The 22,770-nt window shown below is 42.3% G+C and overlaps 2 protein-coding genes and 1 pseudogene across 4 annotated transcripts; 2 read left to right on the top strand and 1 right to left on the bottom strand.

Moving 5' to 3' along the window:
* Positions 1–356: 356 nt before the first annotated feature.
* On the bottom strand, positions 357–18,031 carry rb1 (retinoblastoma 1). Of its 2 annotated transcripts, none has more exons than XM_084029240.1 (27): positions 17,605–18,031; positions 17,104–17,224; positions 16,208–16,311; positions 15,815–15,949; positions 15,680–15,718; positions 15,502–15,566; positions 15,211–15,321; positions 14,750–14,895; positions 14,581–14,658; positions 13,731–13,840; positions 13,552–13,626; positions 12,898–12,985; positions 12,675–12,791; positions 12,534–12,590; positions 12,247–12,278; positions 12,021–12,097; positions 11,644–11,867; positions 3,908–4,023; positions 3,453–3,607; positions 2,823–2,968; positions 2,597–2,701; positions 2,376–2,489; positions 2,122–2,270; positions 1,974–2,004; positions 1,720–1,862; positions 1,543–1,589; positions 357–1,438 (listed from the first exon to the last, which is right to left on the bottom strand). In XM_084029240.1, exons 1-27 carry the CDS (start codon positions 17,709–17,711, stop codon positions 1,374–1,376), a joined length of 2,757 nt encoding a protein of 918 aa, XP_083885366.1. In that variant the 5' UTR covers positions 17,712–18,031; the 3' UTR covers positions 357–1,373. The 2 variants fall into 2 exon arrangements, with proteins under 2 accessions (XP_083885366.1, XP_083885367.1); XM_084029241.1 differs by having other exon boundaries at positions 15,502–15,551; positions 17,605–18,029.
* On the top strand, positions 5,135–7,249 carry LOC311025987 (lysophosphatidic acid receptor 6 pseudogene; annotated as a pseudogene). Its single transcript has one exon. The product of its transcript is annotated as a lysophosphatidic acid receptor 6 pseudogene (transcript).
* On the top strand, positions 8,819–11,488 carry LOC311025988 (lysophosphatidic acid receptor 6). Its single transcript, XM_084029242.1, has 2 exons — positions 8,819–8,964; positions 9,847–11,488. The coding sequence occupies exon 2, from the start codon at positions 9,974–9,976 to the stop codon at positions 10,964–10,966; it is 993 nt and encodes a 330-aa protein (XP_083885368.1). The 5' UTR covers positions 8,819–8,964; positions 9,847–9,973; the 3' UTR covers positions 10,967–11,488.
* Positions 18,032–22,770: the final 4,739 nt, after the last annotated feature.

Here is a 22,770-nt window from a genome sequence, read left to right on the forward strand (position 1 = left end):
CGATAAAACAAATGTGGTCAAGCCTTCTGAGAAAAGAGAACTCGGTTTTGTCATGTTCCAGTTTCATAACAATCAGTCAAATAGTATTTTTTCTCCAAAGGGAGGAGTCTTCATGAAAACAACCCTCCACAAAGTGAGAGAAAACACAAATCAAAAGCAAAATCTGTCAGCATAACATCATGTTTAAAACTGGAAGGAAACCTGAAAGCAAAGCAGCATAACTCAACATCACGATGCTCTTCAATCACTACGCAGCAGCATCGCCTTCTATCGGCCCCGAGCGGTCACAGCAACGAGGAGCAGAAGACAAGCCTGCATGCTTCTACGTCTATGTAAAGGAATACAAAAACAAAATCTGATTTTCAAAAGAAATATTTACTACATTTTCAAGGAACTACAACAATAAAGTACAATATAAACACATTCTCATTTAAGAACTCTGGTAGTTGACATTTCTAGCAATATTTGACCTTGGTATCTTTTCCTTGAGTGAAGTCAACATATTATGCTCTATATTATGTGTATTCATTCCTTTTTCTCAAAACCCTCTTACTGCCAGATCCAAAAAATAAAACTGACCAACTTTTATGTAGAAAAATGTGACTGAAACATGAAAAATGGTCTTCTGGCTGAAACATATGGAGATGTTGTTGATATATATTTTTTTTTTAAACCAGCCAAACAAAACAAAATTAATTTAAAGTGTTACACAAAGCAAACCAAATCCTATTAAACATTCATTTTGGTTGAGCGCAAATACTTCAAAATGTTCCTTGATGTTTTATTTTTCTGTTGTACATACTTTAGAGGACAAACAACAACTTTCCCCAAGATGTTCAGAGCAAGTTCCCCGAGTAAAATATCAAAAGGACAACTACGTAGAAAGGTTTTCCCTCTGAAGCTGACATGAAATCCTTTTAGAGAAGAGGGATCATGATTCACAGCCAACATGTTGAATGGTCATTAAACATTTGAAGACTATCAAAGAGAATAGAAAGGTTGTGATGGCGGTAAAACTCAACCAATTATTAAAAAAAAAAAAACAGCTTCATACCTCAACTATGCTCTTTTTCAATTGAGAACATCCATGAGAGTGAAATCAATGATTTCTTTAACACCCACAAATGAATATCACTCTTAAAACCAAACATACTAAATCTTCAACAAGTCAAAATTCACGAGATATTCAACGACATCAATCATTATTCAGTTAAAACCCCAGTTAAACCATAAAAAAAAGAGGAGAAAGTCCTCTATATTCACATATTGCTCCTCGAAGTTAAATACAAACTCAATACTAAATATACAGAGAACAATAAAAAGGAGTGTTCACGTTGTGACAAACAGTGCAGGTCAGTTCAGTAGGTTCAGAGTTACTCCTTCTTTGATTCTGCGTCCTCCTTCATCTTCTGCTCCTGCATGCGACTTCGAGTGGAGCCTACGTGAAACAGATCATCAACACATCAAGAAGATCATCCACAAGCTGTTTGATTGACAGTGCATGAAGAAGGAGAACTGGGAATATCAAAAGGCAAAACCTACTCATCTCTGCAAGCTTCTGGATCAGCGTAGAATCTCCTCCAGATTTGCTGTAAATTAAAATGTACAAATTGTAACCTGTGTGTAAACCATGGTAAATAAATACTATGCTATACTAACACAGCTGATAAATCAGGGTGCTCGTATTCTGCGGCAAATAAAAGAGCATTCATGACCAACCTGCCATCAGCTTCATCCTGCCCGTCTACGTCGAACCGTAACCTCTTCAGAGGCTTTGGAGTGGAGCCCATGTCCAGAGTCCTCTTAAAGGAGCGATCGCTGCTGTTAACCATCTGGTTGATCTTCTGGAACCGGTTGGACAGCTGCAGATTAAACAAAACGGAAGAAACGGAGTGAAAAGAGGGAAAAAAGAATAATTGAACTTTGCAGAGTGTCCTTTAACATGCAACAAAGCAGACAAAAGAGGCTCGTACCCCGAAAGATTCACCGATTGATACCAGCATTCTGAAAGGCAAAAAAACACACGCATGAGAAAAACCATGTGCAACACTGTAAAGAATCGTGCTACTTCACAGCTGCAGTTGAATAGCCTTTTTTTAACAATCAATATGCAGAAGTCACCTGGAGCGAGGAGTCATGATCCCGGGGGACATGCGTGGGTTCTTCAGAGGGGAGATGTACACGTTGTTGCTCCCAGGCACGCGGAGAGGTGAATTGGGGAACTTGTAGGGGCTTCGTGGGATTTGTGGGATTGGAGAGAGGGTGGGTGGCTGCGAAAAACAAAACGGCAACAATGAGAGGGCTTGGTCGCGCATTTATCGGATTGTGCACATGTTAAAGTCAAAGTGTAGATCCTCTGTGTGGAGGCGTCTCACCCTGGTGGATGCATACTGCAGGATGTTGGTTTTCAGCTTCTGCATGAACACTTGGTTGTAGAAGACAATGATGGAGTCATAGTGGCCCTCAGTGATCAATACGTGCTTAAAGGTCTGAAACATACAGTGTGATGCAAAGGAAGGTTCAAAATAATTCAACATGAAGTGTGATTACAGTAAAAACCCTAAAGGGACATATGAGTTTATTAAAAAGGCGTCACCTCCTGGTTGGTGTTGTGCATGTTCTTGTAGGCTGTGACTATGGTCTTGAAGCGCAGGTCAACACTCTTCACCTTACATATGGCATACATGGCCGACATCATTAACTACAAGAACAGCAGAGCAAAACATGAGGAGAGAGATGCAAAGACAACAAAGGAGCATGAGACAAAGCGAGTCACGACAAAGAGAATAAGAAAAACAGAAAACAGGGTATCGTCAGGTGACCTGGTCCAGGTGGCGGTCTCTCATCAGCTCGTGCTCATGCTGCAGGGTGTGCTGGAACAGGGTCCATACGATGGGCTCCAGTTCAGGGTGGGAGGACAGCAGGGAGAAGCAGAGTATCTTCAGCCTGGTGTAGGCCAGGCGGTACACTGCAGAGAGAAACACAGACCGTTGGACGTGGAGAAAACACCTGAAGGGCTTGTCTATCAAATACAATTGAATACATCATGTCATTTTATTTCATTAATTCAATTGATACTTATTTTTTTTTTTTTCAAGATTATTTTTTGGCTAGAGCACCATTCAAGCCTTTTTATGACTTTTTCAGACAGTGTGGAAACGGGGAGAGAGAGAGGCAGACAACATGCGGGAAATAGGTCCCGGGCGGGAGTTGAACCAGAGACCACCGCATCGAGGACGTTAAGCCTCTGTACAAATGTAGTGACTCATTTCATTTCCAGTTTGTTATGCAGTCAAAGTTTGTAATATTACCCATTCCATTTGCAGCATGGAGCTGCCAGTGTTTATCCACACATGTGTTATTATTCATAAGAGAAACCTAATGTTTTGGACGTCTTCATGAAAACATATAATATACACATAAACCAAAATGAACTGTGAAGCACATCTTACATTTTTTATAGAAGAGGCTGAGCGAGTTGGACCTCGGGGGTCGTGAGGTCGGGCCACCAGGCTGGGTTGGAGGCTGAGAGGAAGCCTGAGAGTTTGGTGTGGCCGGGGACTCGGGAGGCAAGACACGATGGCCCGGACGCATGGGGGACAGGTACCTGTGAGGAGAATGGAGAAACCCATAGGGCCCTGTCAGTTACACCTTCAACGATAACATTTCCACATCACAAATCACAGATAATTTGAGGGTTGAGAATAAGGTGGAAGAACAGGTTCGATGCTACAGAAAGGAAGGGGAGTGTAACTCATGGAAATTAACAGATGTCGTTTTTTAAAGTATCATGACGCTGAACGGTGACTTTAAAGTGATGAGCTCTTTAGCTCATGACTCACAGCTTAGCTGCTGCATACCAGCGACTGATCCACAGACAAATAGATTATGGGATGTGGGGACTCACAGGTCGGCTGCGGTGTGGTCGTGCTGCAGTGGTTGGCCTAAACTGGCTGGGGTCTCCACATGCTCTGCTGCTCCGCCCTCATGCTCCTGTTTGAGCAGCTCAAACAGCGGGGAGTCCTGCAGAGACACAAACAATTGTTTACAAAACAAAACAGCCATTCACATCCAATGAAATCCTTACTGGTGCTAATTACACTTCGCCCTACACCTGAGCAGCAATCAATTCCTCAAAGCACAATGTAAATTAATTTAGAGTATATGCATGAAACGTATCTTTCTTCTCTGAAATGCATTTAATGTCATAAATAAATCACAATTCTAAATCCCTGGAGTTACTGCTGTCTGGTAATCAGATCATGTGACCTGTGCAGTCTTATTGACATGAAGGACCAGGAAGAATCAGGGATGTTATGAGGGAACAATTCACTCTGGAGAATAAAGTAGTTCCAAAGAGCAACTTGCATAGTTTATCTCAATAACGTCATAAAGAGGACGTCTGTCCAGCAATCTATAAAATATTCATAATTCCACACCTAACTTCCTTTTCAAAACCCAACTGTCAAAGAATATGGACTATGGACTGATAATAAAGCTGTTCCTAATTTCATATTGACCCAAGGAAACTCCCTATATTATCTTATCTGATTTCTGTCCCTTAATCTGAAACCATTCACATTAATCCTTTTATTAAACAATTCCCTCTAAAATACCAACACAGGACACGCTTACACACAAACACATACTTCCACATTATTATCCTGATGCTTGTGAAACAACATTTAAGTCAAACTAAATGGTGTATGAGACAGAAATCAGCGATGAGATCATACAGGAAGTGGGTGTGGTTTACTACTCAGCAATTTACACAGGGACTGCAGGTAGGGACTTGCCATTAGTACATTCCTCATGTTACACATGCCACGCCTGGCAGACTCCACTGACAAGTTTCAAAAGTCCACGTGACGCTTTAACAGCAGTCAGTGACGTGGAATGGACGCCAACACGGTAATGTTGTATTACAGTAAAAGGGAGGTTGATCCAAACACATCGATATGTCTCCGATAATAAATCAGAAATCACAATATCATTTCTGATAAGAGTCTCATTATTCAAATTTCAAGTACGTGCAAAAACAGCAGCAGCGGTGGGAGGACTTTGGTCCCGGTGGAGGCCCCTCCCTCTGGGTTTCAACAGTCCAGCCTGACTTACAAGGTTTGTGTTCCGCGGTCAGGCAGGGCCAGAGTAAAACCCTTAGAGCAGTAACAACATGCTCCCCCCACCACGGCTGCTGCACGAAGAGACAGGAAACAAGAGAAGGGAAGAACCACTCGACAGTTCACGGAGTTGAGGAGAGGCACATGACTCTTCTCTCAACATTTCAACTGTGAAAGACATCTGGAACGGACTGAAAACTTCACTTAAAAGAGGATTATTGGATGCATGGGACAGTTTTCACGTACAGAACAAAGGACTATGGATAATAACGCAGGTATTTTGTGAAGTTGCTGTATACTTTCCAGTACACAAAAACTGAGCAATCTTCATTATTTCAGGACTGTTTTAAACCTGAATGTAAATATTCCACTGCCTGTCGCACATGACTGGATTAACAAACCGCACTTGGATTTGTATGACTGACACATGTACGTGACTGAGGGGAACCATTTTACTCTGTGAATGTAACAAACCTATCAATTTGATTTCAAAATGGACAACATCACCAATTACTTGAAGTGCAACAAGAGCGATGACTTCAAGTACCCTCTGTATAGCACGGTTTTCAGCGTGGTGTTCTTGGTCGGACTTCTCTTCAACATGGTGGCTGTGTACATTTTTGGCTGCACACTGAAGCTGCGGAACGAGACCACGACATACATGATAAACCTTGTGGTTTCGGACTCCCTCTTTGTCCTGAGCCTGCCTTTTCGGATCGTGTACTTCATTAAACGGGACTGGGTATTTGGAAGTGTTCTCTGCAAGATCTCCGTGGCCCTGTTCTACACCAACATGTACGGCAGCATCCTCTTCCTCACCTGCATCAGTGTCGACCGTTTCCTGGCCATTGTGCACCCGTTCAGGTCTCAAACCATTCGCACAAAGAGGAATGCCAAATTGGCCTGCTGCACAGTGTGGGTGATGGTTCTTTCCGGGAGCATACCCACTGGGTTCCTTCTGGACACCACCTCGCCCAAAAACGCCAACTCCTCCTCGCATTTCTGCTTTGAAAACTACTCCAAAAAACAGTGGAAGGCCGAGCTGTCCAAGGTGGTGGTGTTCATCGAGACGGTGGGCTTCATCATCCCATTGATGCTCAATGTCTTCTGCTCGATCATGGTGCTACGGACGCTGAGGAAACCCCAAACCCTCAGCCGCGGGGGGGGCCTCAATAAGTCAAAAATCTTGAGGATGATCATAGTGCATTTGTTCATCTTCTGCTTCTGCTTCATCCCCTACAATATTAATCTCATGTTCTACGCCATGGTGCGCTCCAACATCCTGAAGGGATGCGACGCGGAACATGTGGTCAGAACCATCTACCCCATTGCTCTGTGCATCGCAGTGACCAACTGCTGTTTCGACCCAGTCGTTTACTACTTCACTTCGGAGACCATTCAGAGCTCTATCAAACGCAAGTCCATGGTGTGGTACAACAGGGCCAAGCTATTTGACAGACTAACGGGGGACAGCACACAAAGCAGTCCAAATACAGCACCCAGAAGCCTGACCGTGCGCGCTCTGACAACCAAAGTGTATGACAATGAGTCTACAGTGTAATGGCATGACGGGACGGGGCTGATAGTCCAGTGATTACTGGTGGTACTCGATATGGATCTGGAGATGTAGGTGGAAGCAGCGTGGCCTTGAAAACCATAACACATAAACACAATGGTTACTAAGGAGTCACTCTCTCATCTACGTGACACCTCACATGGGACCGGGAGTAAAGACACTTGATTCCTATTCAGTCAACAGAGGAGTGGAACAAGTCAAAGAAACGAGAATAATAGTGTGTTGCGGCACAAAGACCCTTTATCAGGCTGCTTATTCACAGCGCGTTTGAAAACTCTTCCTACTATACGTTTCGAATGTGTATTAATGGCAGGTGTATAAGCCGTGCTCATGTACGTGGTGCTGCAATACAAGTCTCAGCCTTTGCACATAGGACATTGTAATTGTAGTCACAACAGATTCTCCTTTAGGAACATTTTGCTTTGGCAATGCTGGACCAGTATTACAACTTTTTATGTACTGTACTGTGCAGCTTCTGGCCTGCCTTATATGGCAGCATGTGCATAACAGCTTTTACCAGTTATTCTAAAAGCAAATAAATGTTATTAACTAAGTTTGTTGAGTTTAAAATGTTCTAGTTGCTTGACGGAGTTTGTTGTTGTGAAATATTTGACATTAGCAGGTTATCCATTGTTCATGCAACTCTCTCTGGGTGCTACCAGATCTTCTGTCCAGACTGATTAGTCACACAGGTACCACCAACACAGCCACTGAGGCTGACCAGTGCCAAGAATGCACAATAAGTCAATACATTTCAAAATGTAGATTAAAGGTGTGGTCAGATGCATTATTGAAATCAGTGGTCCTTTCTGCAGAAAATGGTGGGATGTTAATAAACATGAAGAATTTCAGACTAAATTCAGCTGTGTGTCACTGAAGTTTGACACAAATACTTCTCTACATATCTGTCTCCTATGGACAAACGGTTGAGGCGAAAAAAACAGCTCAGAGTGTAAATATGCTGCAGCTTGATTTTGTTCAAGCTCCATGCTGCAAGACCGAGCGCTACTGCATTCCTGTTGCGAGGCTCAGCCTGAGGGTCTGCACTGACATGGGTAGACTCATCACCGCCGCTGCCCTGGATTGTGAAACCTAAGCAGGCGAGTGACAACATGCCTCTTGAGAAAGATGTACCTTATCAAAATTAAGCAGAGCGGTGTCGGCTGCAATCTCGAGACAATTGTGGAGAATCCTTCAGATCGTAACCTTAAAACTTGCAGCAGGCAAATAAAACAGTTAAACTGTTCCTAAAGTATTACTCTGCCATGTTTGGGCTCCTGACATTACGACATGCAACACAAAGAAATAGGCTGACGATCGAGATGCAGCTGGACTTTCCCCAACACAAATTAAATATTTGATAATCTCATTAAAATGTCTCACAAGGGCCAAGCGGTGTGTAGTAGTCCTAATATGTACACTAAATATGTCATTATTCAAACAGAGACTCAATGCTGCTTTATTTACATCCCAATAAGATGTGGTTAACTGATGTGGGTGAATTACGCCGTTTCTCAGGTGCAAAGACTGACATTGAGAACGCCAGGCCGAAGGCTGACACACAAGAAACCATGTATGACTGCAGCACCTTCTTTCAGTGACCAATTGCCATTTCTCTATCTTTTTAGTAAATGATTAACTCCAATCACTTGTGTAGGTTTTTAACAAGCAGCCATAAACATCCTCTCCCACCGTGGTGGTAATGAAACAATCCGTGCTCAACTGTAAAACTGATCACAAAATCCAGTTGAATGAGAAAATGTTTTGGTTAAAACAAGAGATTCGTCAAACAAGTCTGTCCTCAATCAAACTAGTGATCAGTACTTTAAGATGCCCATTCAGTATTTTGACTAAATGAGCTTACAAAAGAAAAGAAAAAGTAGTAAGAAAAAAAAACACAAGTGTGGGTAGGAGTGGACAGGAGAGAGAGAGAGAGAGAGAGAGAGAGAGAGAGAGAGAGAGAGAGAGAGAGAGGGGGGAGAGAGAGAGAGAGGGGAGAGAGAGAGGGGGAGAGAGAGGGGAGAGAGAGAGAGAGAGAGAGAGAGAGAGAGAGAGAGAGAGAGAGGGGAGAGAGAGAGAGAGAGAGAGAGAGAGAGAGAGAGAGAGAGAGAGAGGGGAGAGAGAGGGGGAGAGAGAGGGACCCTGAGCTGTGTGCGAGTGTAGGCGTGAATGCCTCCAAATCAGTAGCATGTGCACCGTTACAGCATCCTAACTAGTTACCCTGCTGCTGAACACCGGCTTCATCGCATCCATGACATCCTGATACTGGTGAGTTTCCTTCCAATATTCTCCTTGGTTTTACTGACTGAGGGTTTGAGCTTTAAATGCACAGTATATAAATATTTATTATTATTATTAGAAAATTAAGACAGCAATTAACTGTGTTGACTTATCAAGGTTTATCTGAAGATAAAAGATAAAGTGTATTGTTGTTTTGTATGCAATGAAAGTCAATTTCACTGGCTTTCACAGTTCAGAAAGAAAATTAATATGATGAATGAATGAATGTTCAGAATCATCATCATTTACTTTTTAAAATTAATTGGGAGCAAAAAAAGATCAGAGTTTCTAAAACGTTTTGAATGCTTTGTTATGTAAGAGAAAAACCGTCTCGTCAAATAATGTTATTTATTTTTATTTTTTTAAAGCAAGGGACTACCTAAAGTTTTACTAGAGTAAAGTGAAGAACAATGTTCTTGTTATGAAAATAATCTTATTATTGTATTTTGTTTAATTTAATTTTTAAAAGCAAAGCATCATAATCGTTTAATGACTGCTGTGTAGGGAGAAGTTTATAAGATCTACCTCCTGGGGGAATCGGTTGCAAAAAAAAAGACTTTACAATGAAACCCTCCCTAGTAAAACCTAGAAGATGCCGAAGTGGTTATTTGCTTACGCACTACAAACTGAAATTGAGTAATTTCATTTTAAATCAACACCCCTGACAATGTCAACGAAACATTTTTCTCTGCATGAAATGCGACTTCATGTTTGCTTGCTTTATGAGAGCAGGAAGTTGCAGTTAAAGCAGTATATGAAATATAAATTCAGCCAAGTTAGCTGTAGACGGGTATTCATGTCACCTCAGCAAATTTACATTCCATAAAACAGAAGGCATTCTGAGTTTATTACGTTTTTTCCTTGCCACAGGTTCAACTCCAGCAGAAGCCACTGAACCTGTCCTTCCTCCCATCTTATGGTCACTTCAATCAAACTCATTTCCTCCAGAAATGAGAGCAACGCTGGTGATTTAAAGTGAATCAGATTATTGTGGGACATGGAGCTGTGGAATATGACTGACGTGGCAGCCAAGCCATTCTCCCCTCTGTCTAACTGCACCGTGGACACCAGCTACCGCTTCACCTTCTATCAAGTGTCCTACGGGGTCATCTTCCTGCTGGGGCTGGCCACAAACAGCCTGGCTCTGCGCAGATTGTGTCTATCTGCCTGCACCATGAACAGCACGGCCATCTACATGGTGAGCCTGTCAGCTGCCGACTTGTTTTTTGTGATCTCCCTGCCCCTGAGAATCTACTACTACCACCAAAAGGCCAGAGCAGCGTCCTCCATGACAGCTGACCCGTCTAGCTGGACTCCTGGGGTGGCCTACTGCCATCTCACGTTCACCCTCAAATACATCAGCCTGTACGGGGGCATCTTCTTCCTGGTGTGCATTGCTGTGGACCGTTACTTTGCTGTAGTGCACCCACTGGCCTCAGCACTCCGCAGGCTGCGTGTCGCCCAGCTGCTGAGCGGGGGGATCTGGTGCCTGGTCCTGGGGCTCAGTGTGGGTCTGCCTCTGCTGCGCTCTGCAGCCGCTCGCAGACACGAGCCCTGTCTCTTGGACCCGTCCTCGCAACGCCACCGCACCATCATCCTGGTAGCTCTGGGCTTGGTCCTCGGCTCTTTTCTGCTGCCCACCGCCCTGCTCCTCTGCAGCTACTGCAGAGTGCCGAGTGTGCTTCGCCAGCCGAGACACCGCTCCCGCAGCCAGCGCCGCGGCCGCCAGCACACGCTCACGCTTATTTACTGGGTGTTAGGCATCTTCCTGCTGTGCTTCGTTCCCTATCACATCAACCTCCTGGGATACACCCTCACACATGTGGGGCTGCTGCCCCATTGTGGCCTGGCCAAGGTGACCAAGGCCGTGCACCCCGTGGTGCTATCGCTAGCAAGCTCCAACTGCTGCCTCAACCCACTCGTCTACTATTTCTCCAGCAGCCTGATGCACAGGGAGGCGTCCGGCGGTGGAGGCAGTGGCAGTCAGTGACACAGATCATCTCTTTATCATCATCTTAAGATCACTAGACTACACATACAGTATCTTTTGCTGGCAGGAATTGCAATGTTGAACCGGTTTTGTGTGCGTTTGCTTCGGGGCAGTCTGGAGTTCAGTGCCATGCCAAGAAACACTGCGTCAGCATCGTCATTTTGTTTAGTATACTTTGTCGGTACAACGTCAATGGGCTTGTGAAATACTGACATGCAGGGACAGCTATCATATGTAGTGAATGTTGAGTAGTGCCTCATTTTACAGCTAGGATTCCTGAATGTTGGTTGCATGCCTTTGCCTACCAGTCATTACAGTTGCAGTCTGACTGTTACCCTCCCGGAATCTAATCAGTTCATCCTAAGTCCAAATGGATGTTGGTGCCAAATTTGAAGACACTCCTAAGATGCCTTGGAATATGCCATTGTCAGACAATGCGACCTTGACCTCAAAAATCAAATTAGTTCATCCTAGAATCCAGGTGCTCTCTGTGCCAAATCTGAAGAAATTCCCTAAAAAAGGTGCTGATGATGTGATGTTACATGTTGTTTATGTCTTTGAACAGTAATAAAAAATGTATGCTTCTCATGTGCCAATAAAGGTTGTGTATGCATGAAGCTCATTAACACGCAGTGACATTATTAGTAGCATCGTCTTAGTGATGAGATACAACTGACCGTCCTCCACGCAAGCCTCTCCATGATGAGGTTCTCGCAGGTCTCCAGGTGTTTGACGATATCTTTGCTCAGGGTGGGCTCGGCCTTGATGAAACTCTCGATGACTTTGTAGAAGTCGAAGGCGGTGAGGTCGACCACATCCAGTATCCAGGGGAAACACACATTCGTTTCAACTGGGTCACCGTCACCATCATGGTTGTATCCTCCCGTCTTAAAGCTGCTCTCTAATCAGGAGGAGCAAACAACATTATTACAACTTGTCACACATCTACGGGAAGCGTTTACCTGAATGACTGATAACTGAGATTCAACACAATAATTACAGTTAGTTTGTGGGTGCATCTCTGATTAACTTGTGAGAAAATGACAGGACACACCTCCATACGTTGCCATCACCACCTCCAAAGCGCAGGCTATTAATGATGTGTGGAATGTGGAATCATTGAGGAGTTTACTGGAATAGAAATGACATGACATTGCTCAAGGCATATAATGCTTCACTACTCACTGCTCATCGCTTCACTGAGGATTAACAAAAAGCATGCATGCACCGGTGAATAAAACAACACCGTTGATAATTGTGAGAAGGAAAAAACAACCTACCTGAAATTTTGAACAGACAGTCGCTTTTCTTCCTACAAAATGTGAGGGAAACCATCATGAATATGAATTATGTCAGACAATTATGTCGTTTACAGTTCATGTGAGTTGATTGATAGCTTCTCCCACTTAGTTTCATAAACAAAAGCTATAAAGCATTTAAAAACATCTATAAAATATGTTTGATAATAAGATGCAGGAGATTTAGCATTTGTGGATTTCTGAGATACATTTTTTTTTTGGTACATCACTTAACAAAACAGTAGAAAAATAAATAAATAAATCAGTACCGATTTCAGCATTGCCTCCATGACTTTGTAATACAATCTGACACCGAGCTTAAATCTCTGAAAGACAAAAGAAATGTCAGACATAAAATCATTCGAGCATAGCGAGGACTGCCATTGTAGTCTTCTTCAATGAATTCATACCTGCCAACCAAGAACTACACAGCGCAGGCCGACAGCCTGACCAAACCTTTGGCTAAACGCCTGTCCGAGTGTCTCCAAGCGCTTCAGCACATCCTGTGTCGGGTCCACAGTGCAATTCTGATCAGAGGAAAGAGGGAAATCAGGTCATCAAACATCAACATCAAATTACGTGTCAGTTTCATGGGACATTTTAAAATCAGCAGGAACACTTCGAGAGACCCACTTTGAAATATGTAGCCAGGTTAGTAGATGGCTGATCCCCACTGGAGGTGAGGTCACCCCTCAACTGCTGGATGGAAGTCATGGCAGCTCTGAGGAGACCAAACAAAAACCAGACGGTGTTTACGGGCAGAATGATTCATATCATGAAATACACCCAATAACCAACATACAGTGCAAGTGATCCCAGAACAATCTCAAATGTTTGGTTTTCCATTTGTAGATAAATATACAGTATACAGACCATAAATATTAACTTTGCTTTGCTTTTTTAAAACATTTTCATAATTGCTGAATAAATTATATGGTATAATTGAATATTATTATTAAATTAATTTAATTATTAAATTATTATTTATTTTTTCCCCACCAACTGTTACAAGTATGGTTCATAAAGGAGAAAAAGCTTTAAAAAGGCCAGTATAAGAACTTAGTTTGTTGGTACATCTTATAGTTAAGTAAAGTATTTAAAGCAAATTCCAAAAAGCACCAGTTGACAACTGAGCAATGCATACAGACTCACAGGTGAGAGTTTGAACCTGTAGAATTGTTTAAAAAAAAAAAACCTGCTCCTGAAAGCAAACATGAGTCCTCATTCCTTCTCCTCTGTGATGACTTTAAGATTAAAACAATGAATAGGTCACTGCCAACTGCTCACCTGATTGGAGTCTGGGGCGGGATGAGTACGTCTTCATCTGGCAGGTTCTTCTTTGGCGTTCTTTCCACCTGGGATCTGAAAGCAGGAGCACATCATTTAACACGCGGAAGTTTAAATTATTTTAACAGATTAACCAGACCAACGAAAAACATCGAACTGTGAAGAAAAGAAGGAATTACATTTCGTTTTTCGGTGCAAGAACGGTCTCATCTCCGACAAAAAACAGCCGTCCGTCGATGTCTTTACTCTTGAGGTAGTGCTCTTCGTATTGTTGGTTGAGGTCATTCGCCTGGTGGGGAAATTAAAGGTTGCAGTGAGTCATCATTAAGTGGCTCCCTCATACTACTGTACATGCAAGCTTGTCTAAGGTTGTGTAGTTAATATCTTGTAGAGATTGAAAAGTTCTCCATAAATATTTACATATATTTTACTCAATTCTTATGAGTTTATTTATGTTCACAGCACTGTATTTGCCTTTATACTCTTTCATTGTGCACATCAGCCAACTACAAAGAGCAGTCTGGAGTCCTCGGTGACCTTCGGTGAAGGCTTTGCAAAAGATTGATTGACTCCAACCCCATCCAAGTCTGTCTGAATTTTCCAATTTACCCAGGCTCCTCATAGGTCAGATCAATAAAGGTGAGAAGGTTATTTACATTAGACACTTGTGTAAATAATGCCAACCACCTGTCCAGGGTTAATGTAACGGTAAAATAAATATGCCTGGTAGCCATTGGAGGAGTGTCTGTGTCAGCAAACAGTAGCATCCTGTCTCCTTTATTTTCATACACCTCTGCAATATACGACCCTGAGACGCCACAAAAGGATCCCCTGCTTGAGTACACATTTTCCTGACACGATATATGTGGAAACCAAACACATACGAGTAGGAAAGAGTACAACCAACAGCTGTCAGACACTCAAACGTTCAACAATGGCAACAGCACGCAGGAAGAGATAACAAATGGAAACCTTTAAGTGAAGAGAAGAGAGCGAAACCAAACAGAAGAGCAGGTGTCGAACCCCTACCTGAGGAAAATCCGGAGATCTCGAAAGATCCAGTGAGTCCAGGAAAGCCGAGAAACTGGTCTGGTATACATTCTTCACCTGCAAATACGGTTGGCACAACGGGACAAATGAAGCCAAATACACACACATAGCAGAGACAAGAGAGCTTTAAAACAGAGGGGGCTCAGACCTCTTCTGCGTTGCATTCGTTCTCTTTGCACAAGGCTTTGAGAAGCTGCAAATCCACCTCTGGCTCTGGTGGTCGGGATTTGGCTTTGCTCTGGTTGCGGCGAGACGTTCGCGTCGGAGGGCTCTGGACTTTGCTGATAGCTGATTCTGAGAGAATGATATGTAAGGGCTTAGAAAATCTCTGGGAGCCACAATCCATAAATACTTTCATGACACAGAATGTCTGTGTCAAGCTTACATTTTCCATAACTGGAAAACATATAATACTATAGTATTCTACAGTAAACAACAACTTGAAACGCCATTAGGTCCCGAACAACAACAAATGTGCAGTCAACGTTACATCCTGACTCATTTTCCCAGTCTTTTTTGAATAAATAATTTGACGTTAAACTTGAAGGCCTGGATTTACAATGAGAATAAATAAAGACAGAGGTTGAAGTAAATGACTCTGGAGCTTACTGTAAAGAGGCTGCAGAAGCTCTGGAGGGCAGCGCTTGATGAATAACTCCAGTGTACAAAGAAGCAACTGGAATGATATGACCAGGTCATCCTCCATCTGCAAGGCCCTTCCTGCAAACAGCGGAGATGCAGCACATGAGATGCAGCGAGATCACAAAACTACTGCTGCCAAAACATTTTCCAATTAATTTGAGCTTCACGGCTGATCACGAAAGAGGAAGGAAGCATTCCACTGAGTGTGTTCACAGCTTGATCATACTTGTTTTTGTTGTTGGTAATGTGTTAACCTACCTTTGGCCAAAAGAAACATAGTCCAGCAGCTCCGCATGGTCTCCCTCCCCCTTGGAAAAGAGACACTGAACCATAAATCATGAACCTGCATCTAACAATTATCAAACCTAAGACCATGAAGATACTAAAAATAAAAGTGTGTGGCAAGTTAATTTCATACAATAAGTCTTCAACTTACTGGTCATCAGATGCCAAAGCAAAGATTTTCTTGCAGGTTCTGAAACAAAACAAGTATTATCAATAACAATTATATGCTGATCAGTTTGACATGACATGACTGAAGCATCTGTACTGTATTGATGGTGTTACTCACTTCTCAAACCGCTGGTAGAGAGCCAGCATGACATCGTACTTCTTCTCCACGCGCGTGAGTGCTGAATTCACCTTGGTGCTTATGGTATCCAGGTTCACATCCAACTTCCTCACCAGAACCACAAACTGCTTTACACTACAAAAAAAGACATAATTTGTAAGTGAGAAAAAAAACTGGAATTGCACGAACCTGAACATTAAAACCAAGCATTTAGATTTACTGCAAATCTGAGATAAGAGCATTGCATCTCAGTTCCATTGCAGCTTGTGTTTGGACCATGGTGCAAAAAGCAGCCATGCGTTATACTCTAACAGAATGTCTATTCAAATGACTTATACTTCATGCATTGACGTGTATGAGTACTAGTCAATAACATGCATTGCAAGTACTTACTTGAGATTGACTGCTTTCAGAACCTGAGTAATGGTAAAACAGGAGACATCCATGTCCATCCCCGACACAAACAGACAAGCCCCCCACACCCTTTTCTGGCTGTCCTGAAATGAAATAGAAAAAAAAAAAAACGTTTAAAACTTATATATAACAACATGTTATATTATTTTAATTACTTATATCCTGGTGGGGAACGCTAACATTATCAGATGGGCTGAAACATAAATCCAATAGATTTGTTAGAACAAAAATGTTATTTAAATCGTCATATACATAAAGATTTAACCTCTGAAGCATTTAGGAACAGATAGGGAGCAACGTGGGGATTCAGTGTCTCGCTTAAGACACTTCAACATGGGGACAGAAGGAGCCAGGAACAAAACCTCCAACCTTTTGGATAGAGAACCCACTACCCACTAAGCTACAGCTATTATACTACATTTGGACTGTGTGCTGAAGACCAGCTTGACTTTTCATTTAAAATCTGCAGAAAATCCATATTTACACTAAGTTGTCCAATCACAACACAAGGGCATCACACATACACACTGTACCACATCACCATAGATTGGAGTAAACAGACATGTTGTCTATAGTTTTTGTGTTATGCCACAATTACTGTGGATAATGCATTTGTGTTTGACATCTTTTCCCTTGTAAGACAAATTTGAGTGTTTTAAAAGCATCATGACCTGGCGAGGGTTTGGTTGTGACGGCATGTTCGTATTTAATCGTTAGGGGCATTTAATTCTGACAAGCACAAACTGTTAAACGTTACTTGTGCTGTCCTATTAGGTTGTTTTCAACCAGATGCGTCCTTCTTTTGAATCAATGAGACAGTCAACAGGGACACAACAATGCAGATCTGCTGTCACATAACTCAAATAAACACGTACTGCGATTTCATCCGTTGACTCTTGAACAGTTTTCCAGAGAGTCCAGGCCCGGTCACACACCAGGTCTGTCACGTGGAGGCTCTTACACAGGGTCGTGAACTCAGCATCCTTGTCCGTGTGTCTAGAGGAGGCCAAACATGAACATCATGGAGAAAACAGTGTGTGGACATCAACACACGCTGCCTCCCAGTGCAGGACCTGCCTTAATGTTAGCACAACGTCACGTTACATCTCGTTTTGAATTCGTGGCTGAATAGTTATAGTCTACGTACAGCGTTTGAGAGACGTTAAACCACCCAAGTATGAGCTCTATTCGCCGTACAGGCCTGACTCTGTTTGAAAGAGCTAGCTTGGCAACCGGACGTTTAGTCACCAACAGTCAACTAGCACAAATTAGCTAAACATTAGCCTGCAGTGTCAGCAAAATGAACACAGTAAATGGCTATTTTCCGGACTGCTGATGTGCTGCTGAGACCCGAATCAAGCAAAAATAACTCTTACTTCTTAAGGGATAACTGTGGACTCTGCTTCTTGTCTGGAGAGACATTTTCAGCACTCTTCGGCTCCCTGCTCTGTGCCGTCCCGGAGTTGCGCTTTTTAGGCGGCATCTTGCTGTGCGGTGGCCAAACAGGCAAATATATTAATCTAAAAATAAAACTAACTCCAAAGGTAACGAGCCACACGTTATAAGTTTAAAGCCCACCGCACAAGTTCCGTGGCAACAATACAACACAACCAAACGGACTTCCTGTAACCGAGGAGACGGGGCCGTTCGTTTCGTGTCACCGCAGCGCGCGGCGGAGTGCCGGTGCCGCCGGCGTCTCGAGGTTGAGACGCCCTCCCCGGTCAGCGTCAAACTCAGCCCGTGTACACCGACCGGCTCGCTGACGTTTTACGACAGTTTGCGTTTAAACCCAGAGATGTCTACACTATCACGAGATAACCGATTCGTTGCCCTATATTCACCGCGAGCGTGCGTTCACTGGGATCACGTGACACGCCGCAAACGAACTAACCCGAACCACGAGATGAAAACGCGGGAAAATAGCTACGCAATATCCGCTCATTAGCATTTATCCCGCCAAACGGAAGACTCTTACAAAGGGTCCTGTACTGTGAATAGAAAGGCGACCCATCATTTCAGCTAATCAAATGTTATTAAATAGTAATTATACATTGATAAAGATCGTACATTCAGGTGCCCCCGCGCCCCCATTTGACTTTTTATTTCGCCGTGCGCATGTCTGTTTCACTTCTCATTACATGCAATTATACACTGATGACTTAACTTCTTTCACTTGTCAAGGAAAAGTCTATTTCACAGATGTGCTTTAATCAGTTATCTTTGGTTGCTGTAAAATACTTAAGACAGCGAATGTGACGTTTTAGTAAATGACCATGTTTAAATGTACCTATGGCAAGCCGTTTTAACATTTAATCGAACCACACTACTATCTGTAATTATATTTTAGATATCCATAATAGCATTTCTCCTAGAAATGGTAATTAAAGATATCCACAATACATACTAGTAAAAATGATATTTAAGATATCTACAACTTTGATTGTACTAGTCAAAACTAAATTTAAGATATCTAAAAATCCTTAAAAAGTGTAAGTGGCCGTTTTATCATTTAATAGCTAAACTGGATATGTATTGCAGATATCTGTAATTCAATTCTTCCTAGTCAAAAAGACAATTTCAGATATCCACAATGACATTCTTCCTATCCACAATTGTCATTTCAGATATCTGCAATTGAATTCTTACTAGGAGAAGCTCCCATTTCAGATATCTTCAATCCAATTGTTACTAGTCATAATTTTAAAATTTTTAAAATGGCGTCCTGTCTACCTGTCAACAGATATCCACAAATATTTGTGGATATCTGCAATTGTATTGTTCCTAGTCACAATTCTAATTGTAGATATCTGAAATTACATTTCTCCTAATCATAATACGAATTGTGGATATCCATAACGACATTTCTACTAGTCACAATGTATTTTTGGATATTCAAAATTACATTCTGGATATCTGGAATAGTTTTTCAGTTTGGATATCTGAAATGAAAATTATGACTAGTAACAATTGGATTGAAGATATCTGAAATGGGAATTTTTCCTAGTAAGAATTCAATTGCAGATATCCAGAATGTTCATTCTAGATATCCAGAATGTAATTGTGGATATCTGAAACTGAAAGCCCAATACACATGAATGGCAAAAGTCACGTCATTTGTCCTAGGAAGAATGCCATTGTGGATATCTGAAATGTTCTTTATGACTAGGAAGAATTGAATTACAGATATCTGCAATACATATTCAGTCTAGCTATTAAATGTTAAAACGGCTTGCCATATGTGCCTACCCTGCACCCAACTACGTGTATAACCACTGCCCTCCTGTGGAAATAATCGCATATTGTTATGTTAAATGTCTGTAAGGTTTGAGAGCATTTAGGAATGTCTGCACACCCAGCAGTGTATAAACTGCTCAAAAAATAAAAGGAACACCTAAACACCACATGCTAGTTCTCAATGAATAACATATTCCATTTGGAAATCTTTATTCATTACAAAGTGCAATGCGTTGACAAAACAACATCAGGATGATAAATGAAATCAAAATCTTCATCTTATGGAGGTCTCGATTCAGAATCATACTGAAAATCAAAGTGGAAAATCAGATCGCAGGCTGATCAAACTTTTGTGGAGATTTTTCAAGACATGTCAAAATGATCCTCAGTAGTGCGTGTGGCCTCCACGTGCCTCTATGCACTCCCTACAACGCCTGGGCATGCTCCTGATGAGACGACGGATGGTCTCCTGAGGGATCTCCTCTCAGACCTGGACCAGAGCAGCAGTCAACTCCTGGACAGTCTGTGGTGCGACATGGCGTTGGTGGATGGAACAAGACATGATCCCAGATGTGCTCAATAGGATTCAGGTCTGGGGAACAGGCAGGCCAGTCCATAACATCAATGCCTTCATCATGCAGGAACTGCTGACACACTCCAGCCACATGAGGCCTAGCATTTTCATGCATTAGAAGGAACTTAGGGTCCACTGCACCAGCATATGGTCTCACAATGGGTCTGAGGATCTCATCCCGTTACCTAATGGCAGTCAGGGTACCTCCGGCAAGCACATGGAGGGCTGTGCGACCTTCCAAAGAAATGCCTCCCCAGACCATCACTAGCCCACCGCCAAACCGGTCATGCTGGAAGATGTTGCAGCAGCAGAATGTTCTCCGCGGCGTCGCCAGACCCTGTCACGTCGGTCACATATGCTCAGGGTGAACCTGCTCTCATCCGTGAAGAGCACAGGGCGCCAATGGCCAATCTGCCAATCTCTGTGATCTCTAGCAAATGCAAATCGCATTGCACGGTGTTAGGTTGTAAGCACAGGCCCTATTTGCCCGATTTCGGACAGTTTGAGTTGAAACTTGAACATCAGTGGCCTGCTGGAGGTCATTTTGTAGGGCTCTGGCAGTGCTCCTCCTGTTCCTCCGTGCACAAAGGAGCAGATATCGGTCCTGCTGTTGGGTTGTTGTCCTACTTTGGCCCCTCCACGTCTCCTGGTGTACTGGCCTGTCTCCTGGAATCTCCTCCATGCTCTTAACACTGTGCTGGGGGACACAGCATTCTTGCCACAGTGCGCATTGATGTGCCATCCTGGATGAGTTGCACTAACTGGGCAACTTCTGTGGGTTGGAGAAACCGCCTCATGCTACCTCTAGTGGTGCAAACTAGTGATGTGACTTCCGAAACGGGCGTGTCGGCGCTTCTCTGAAGTCGCGGATCGAAACGTTTCGAAACGATGTGCCGAAAAGCGGTTCTGAAACGCGCATGTCACGTGACTGTAGTTCAGTGATTGAAGGAACGCCTCTATGTTTCGAAACGGCTATTCCAAGACGGGCAGATCCTTTGAAATACTGGCAAGAGCGACGTGCTGTCTTCCCTAATTTGTACCAACTGACTAAGACATTTTTAAGTGTCCCTGCAACGAGTGTACCCTGTGAAAGGATTTTTTCAAAAGCAGGGGAAGTGTTATCCAAAAAAAAAAGAAACAGACTCAGCTCAAAAAGAGCTGAACAAATATTATTTTGAATAAAAATCTTTGATTATTGTATTGCATATAACAATGTGTCATTTATTTATTTTTAATAATGTTTCTTTAATTCAACCTGTATTCTACTTAAATTAAGGAAACCAAAGACCGGCTCATTTCATAGTGGCACATATTTAGGAGTTTTCTTTGGCCAGAGCATGTAGTTCACAGAAGTGGCCACGAGATGCCACTGTAGAGTCAGGTTTCATATTCGTTTCAAGGCTTCAACACATACTGAAACATCGCTTCGAACTGTTTCGAAGCTTCTCTTTGCCCATCACTAGTGCAAACACTGCCAAAATTGATTCCCAATCAGTGCTGCTTCCTAATTGGACAGGCTGATATCTCAGAAAGATAATTGACTTGCACTTACATTATGTTGTTTTAGTGTTCCCTCTATTTTTTTTTGAGCAGTGTATATTATAAAGGAGACTCAGTTAAGTAAAAGTGATCCTGTCTTTATACACTTATCTCACAGATTGAACTAGTTTTCAGATCTTTTATAGAAGAATATCCAATACGTTTTTTTTAAAGGAACAAAACATATGGAGACAATACATAATCTACTCATGCACAGCAACATACAAGATACTGCAACCAGATGTATGAAGGCAACGTTTTTATTTATTCCATATATACAGAGAGAGAGAGAGAGAGAGAGAGAGAGAGAGAGAGAGAGAGAGAGAGAGAGAGAGAGAGAGAGAGAGAGAGAGAGAGAGAGAGAGAGATGAATCTTATTATAAATAAACACAATTAAGTTTGAATGAAAGGGTTTTAAAATAGCTGACATTGAAGATCAGGCAGGCTTCTTTAATCTGTCATCATCTCCTTATTTACAACGGGACACAAAGCACTATGCCCTTGAAAGCAGTTTTACAGTAAACTGTCTGGAAACAGCGGAGAATTAAATCTTTAGACATTCAAGAAAATGTCAAGTCCTGTTAAGAGAATTGCAACTAATATGGTTACTTACACATTTTATTTAGTCACTTCAAAATATTAATCAAAAGATGTGTCCAAATTAGCCGTGTCATCTTGGTGAGGTCTTTTTGTAATTCTTCATCATGTTATTTTGTTTGTGTTTCAAGTTCATTATCAATTGGCTTATCTAGCAAATGGTTTAGTACGATATATGTAAAATGTATGTGTCCAGTAACATTAAGAAAGGAAGTGGTATGACAAATTTACCAATAAATAACATTTAAGTTGATGTTGATTTCTATGCAGGGCCTCTGATTAGATAAACATTTGCATCCTCACAAAGTTTTGAGAAATGTAAGCAAGATTGACACAATGGCAATAATTGTGTCCTTAAAAGGAGGTAATACAGGTAACCTAGGAGTGCCTCTCCAGATAATACATGATGGAACCAACGATAAATGACTTAAGGAGGGCTTTCCACTAAAAGCAGAGGGCAAATCGACAAGGAAGTACTGTCAACGTCAGTAAACATAATGAACTAAAAACCAGCATGTAGATACCCACTGGCTCCAAACAACTCTTTTTTGTAAAGATAACAAAGGATAGTTAGTCCCACCTAAAAGCCTGCACTGCT

The sequence above is a fragment of the Eutrigla gurnardus genome, assembly GCF_963514095.1.
Source record: "Eutrigla gurnardus genome assembly, chromosome: 15".
Classification (NCBI taxonomy): Eukaryota; Metazoa; Chordata; class Actinopteri; order Perciformes; family Triglidae; genus Eutrigla; species Eutrigla gurnardus.

Excerpts from the sequence above, each read along its gene's own strand:
- LOC311025988 (XM_084029242.1), top strand. The coding sequence starts at position 9,974 with ATGGAGCTGTGGAATATGACTGACGTGGCAGCCAAGCCATTCTCCCCT.
- rb1 (XM_084029240.1), bottom strand. The coding sequence starts at position 17,711 with ATGCCGCCTAAAAAGCGCAACTCCGGGACGGCACAGAGCAGGGAGCCG. Across the intron at positions 15,950-16,207 it reads CTGAAAGCAGTCAATCTCAA|TGTAAAGCAGTTTGTGGTTC; the intron begins GTAAGTACTTGC and ends CTTTTTTTGTAG. Across the intron at positions 14,659-14,749 it reads ACGAATGCAACGCAGAAGAG|GTGAAGAATGTATACCAGAC; the intron begins GTCTGAGCCCCC and ends CCGTATTTGCAG.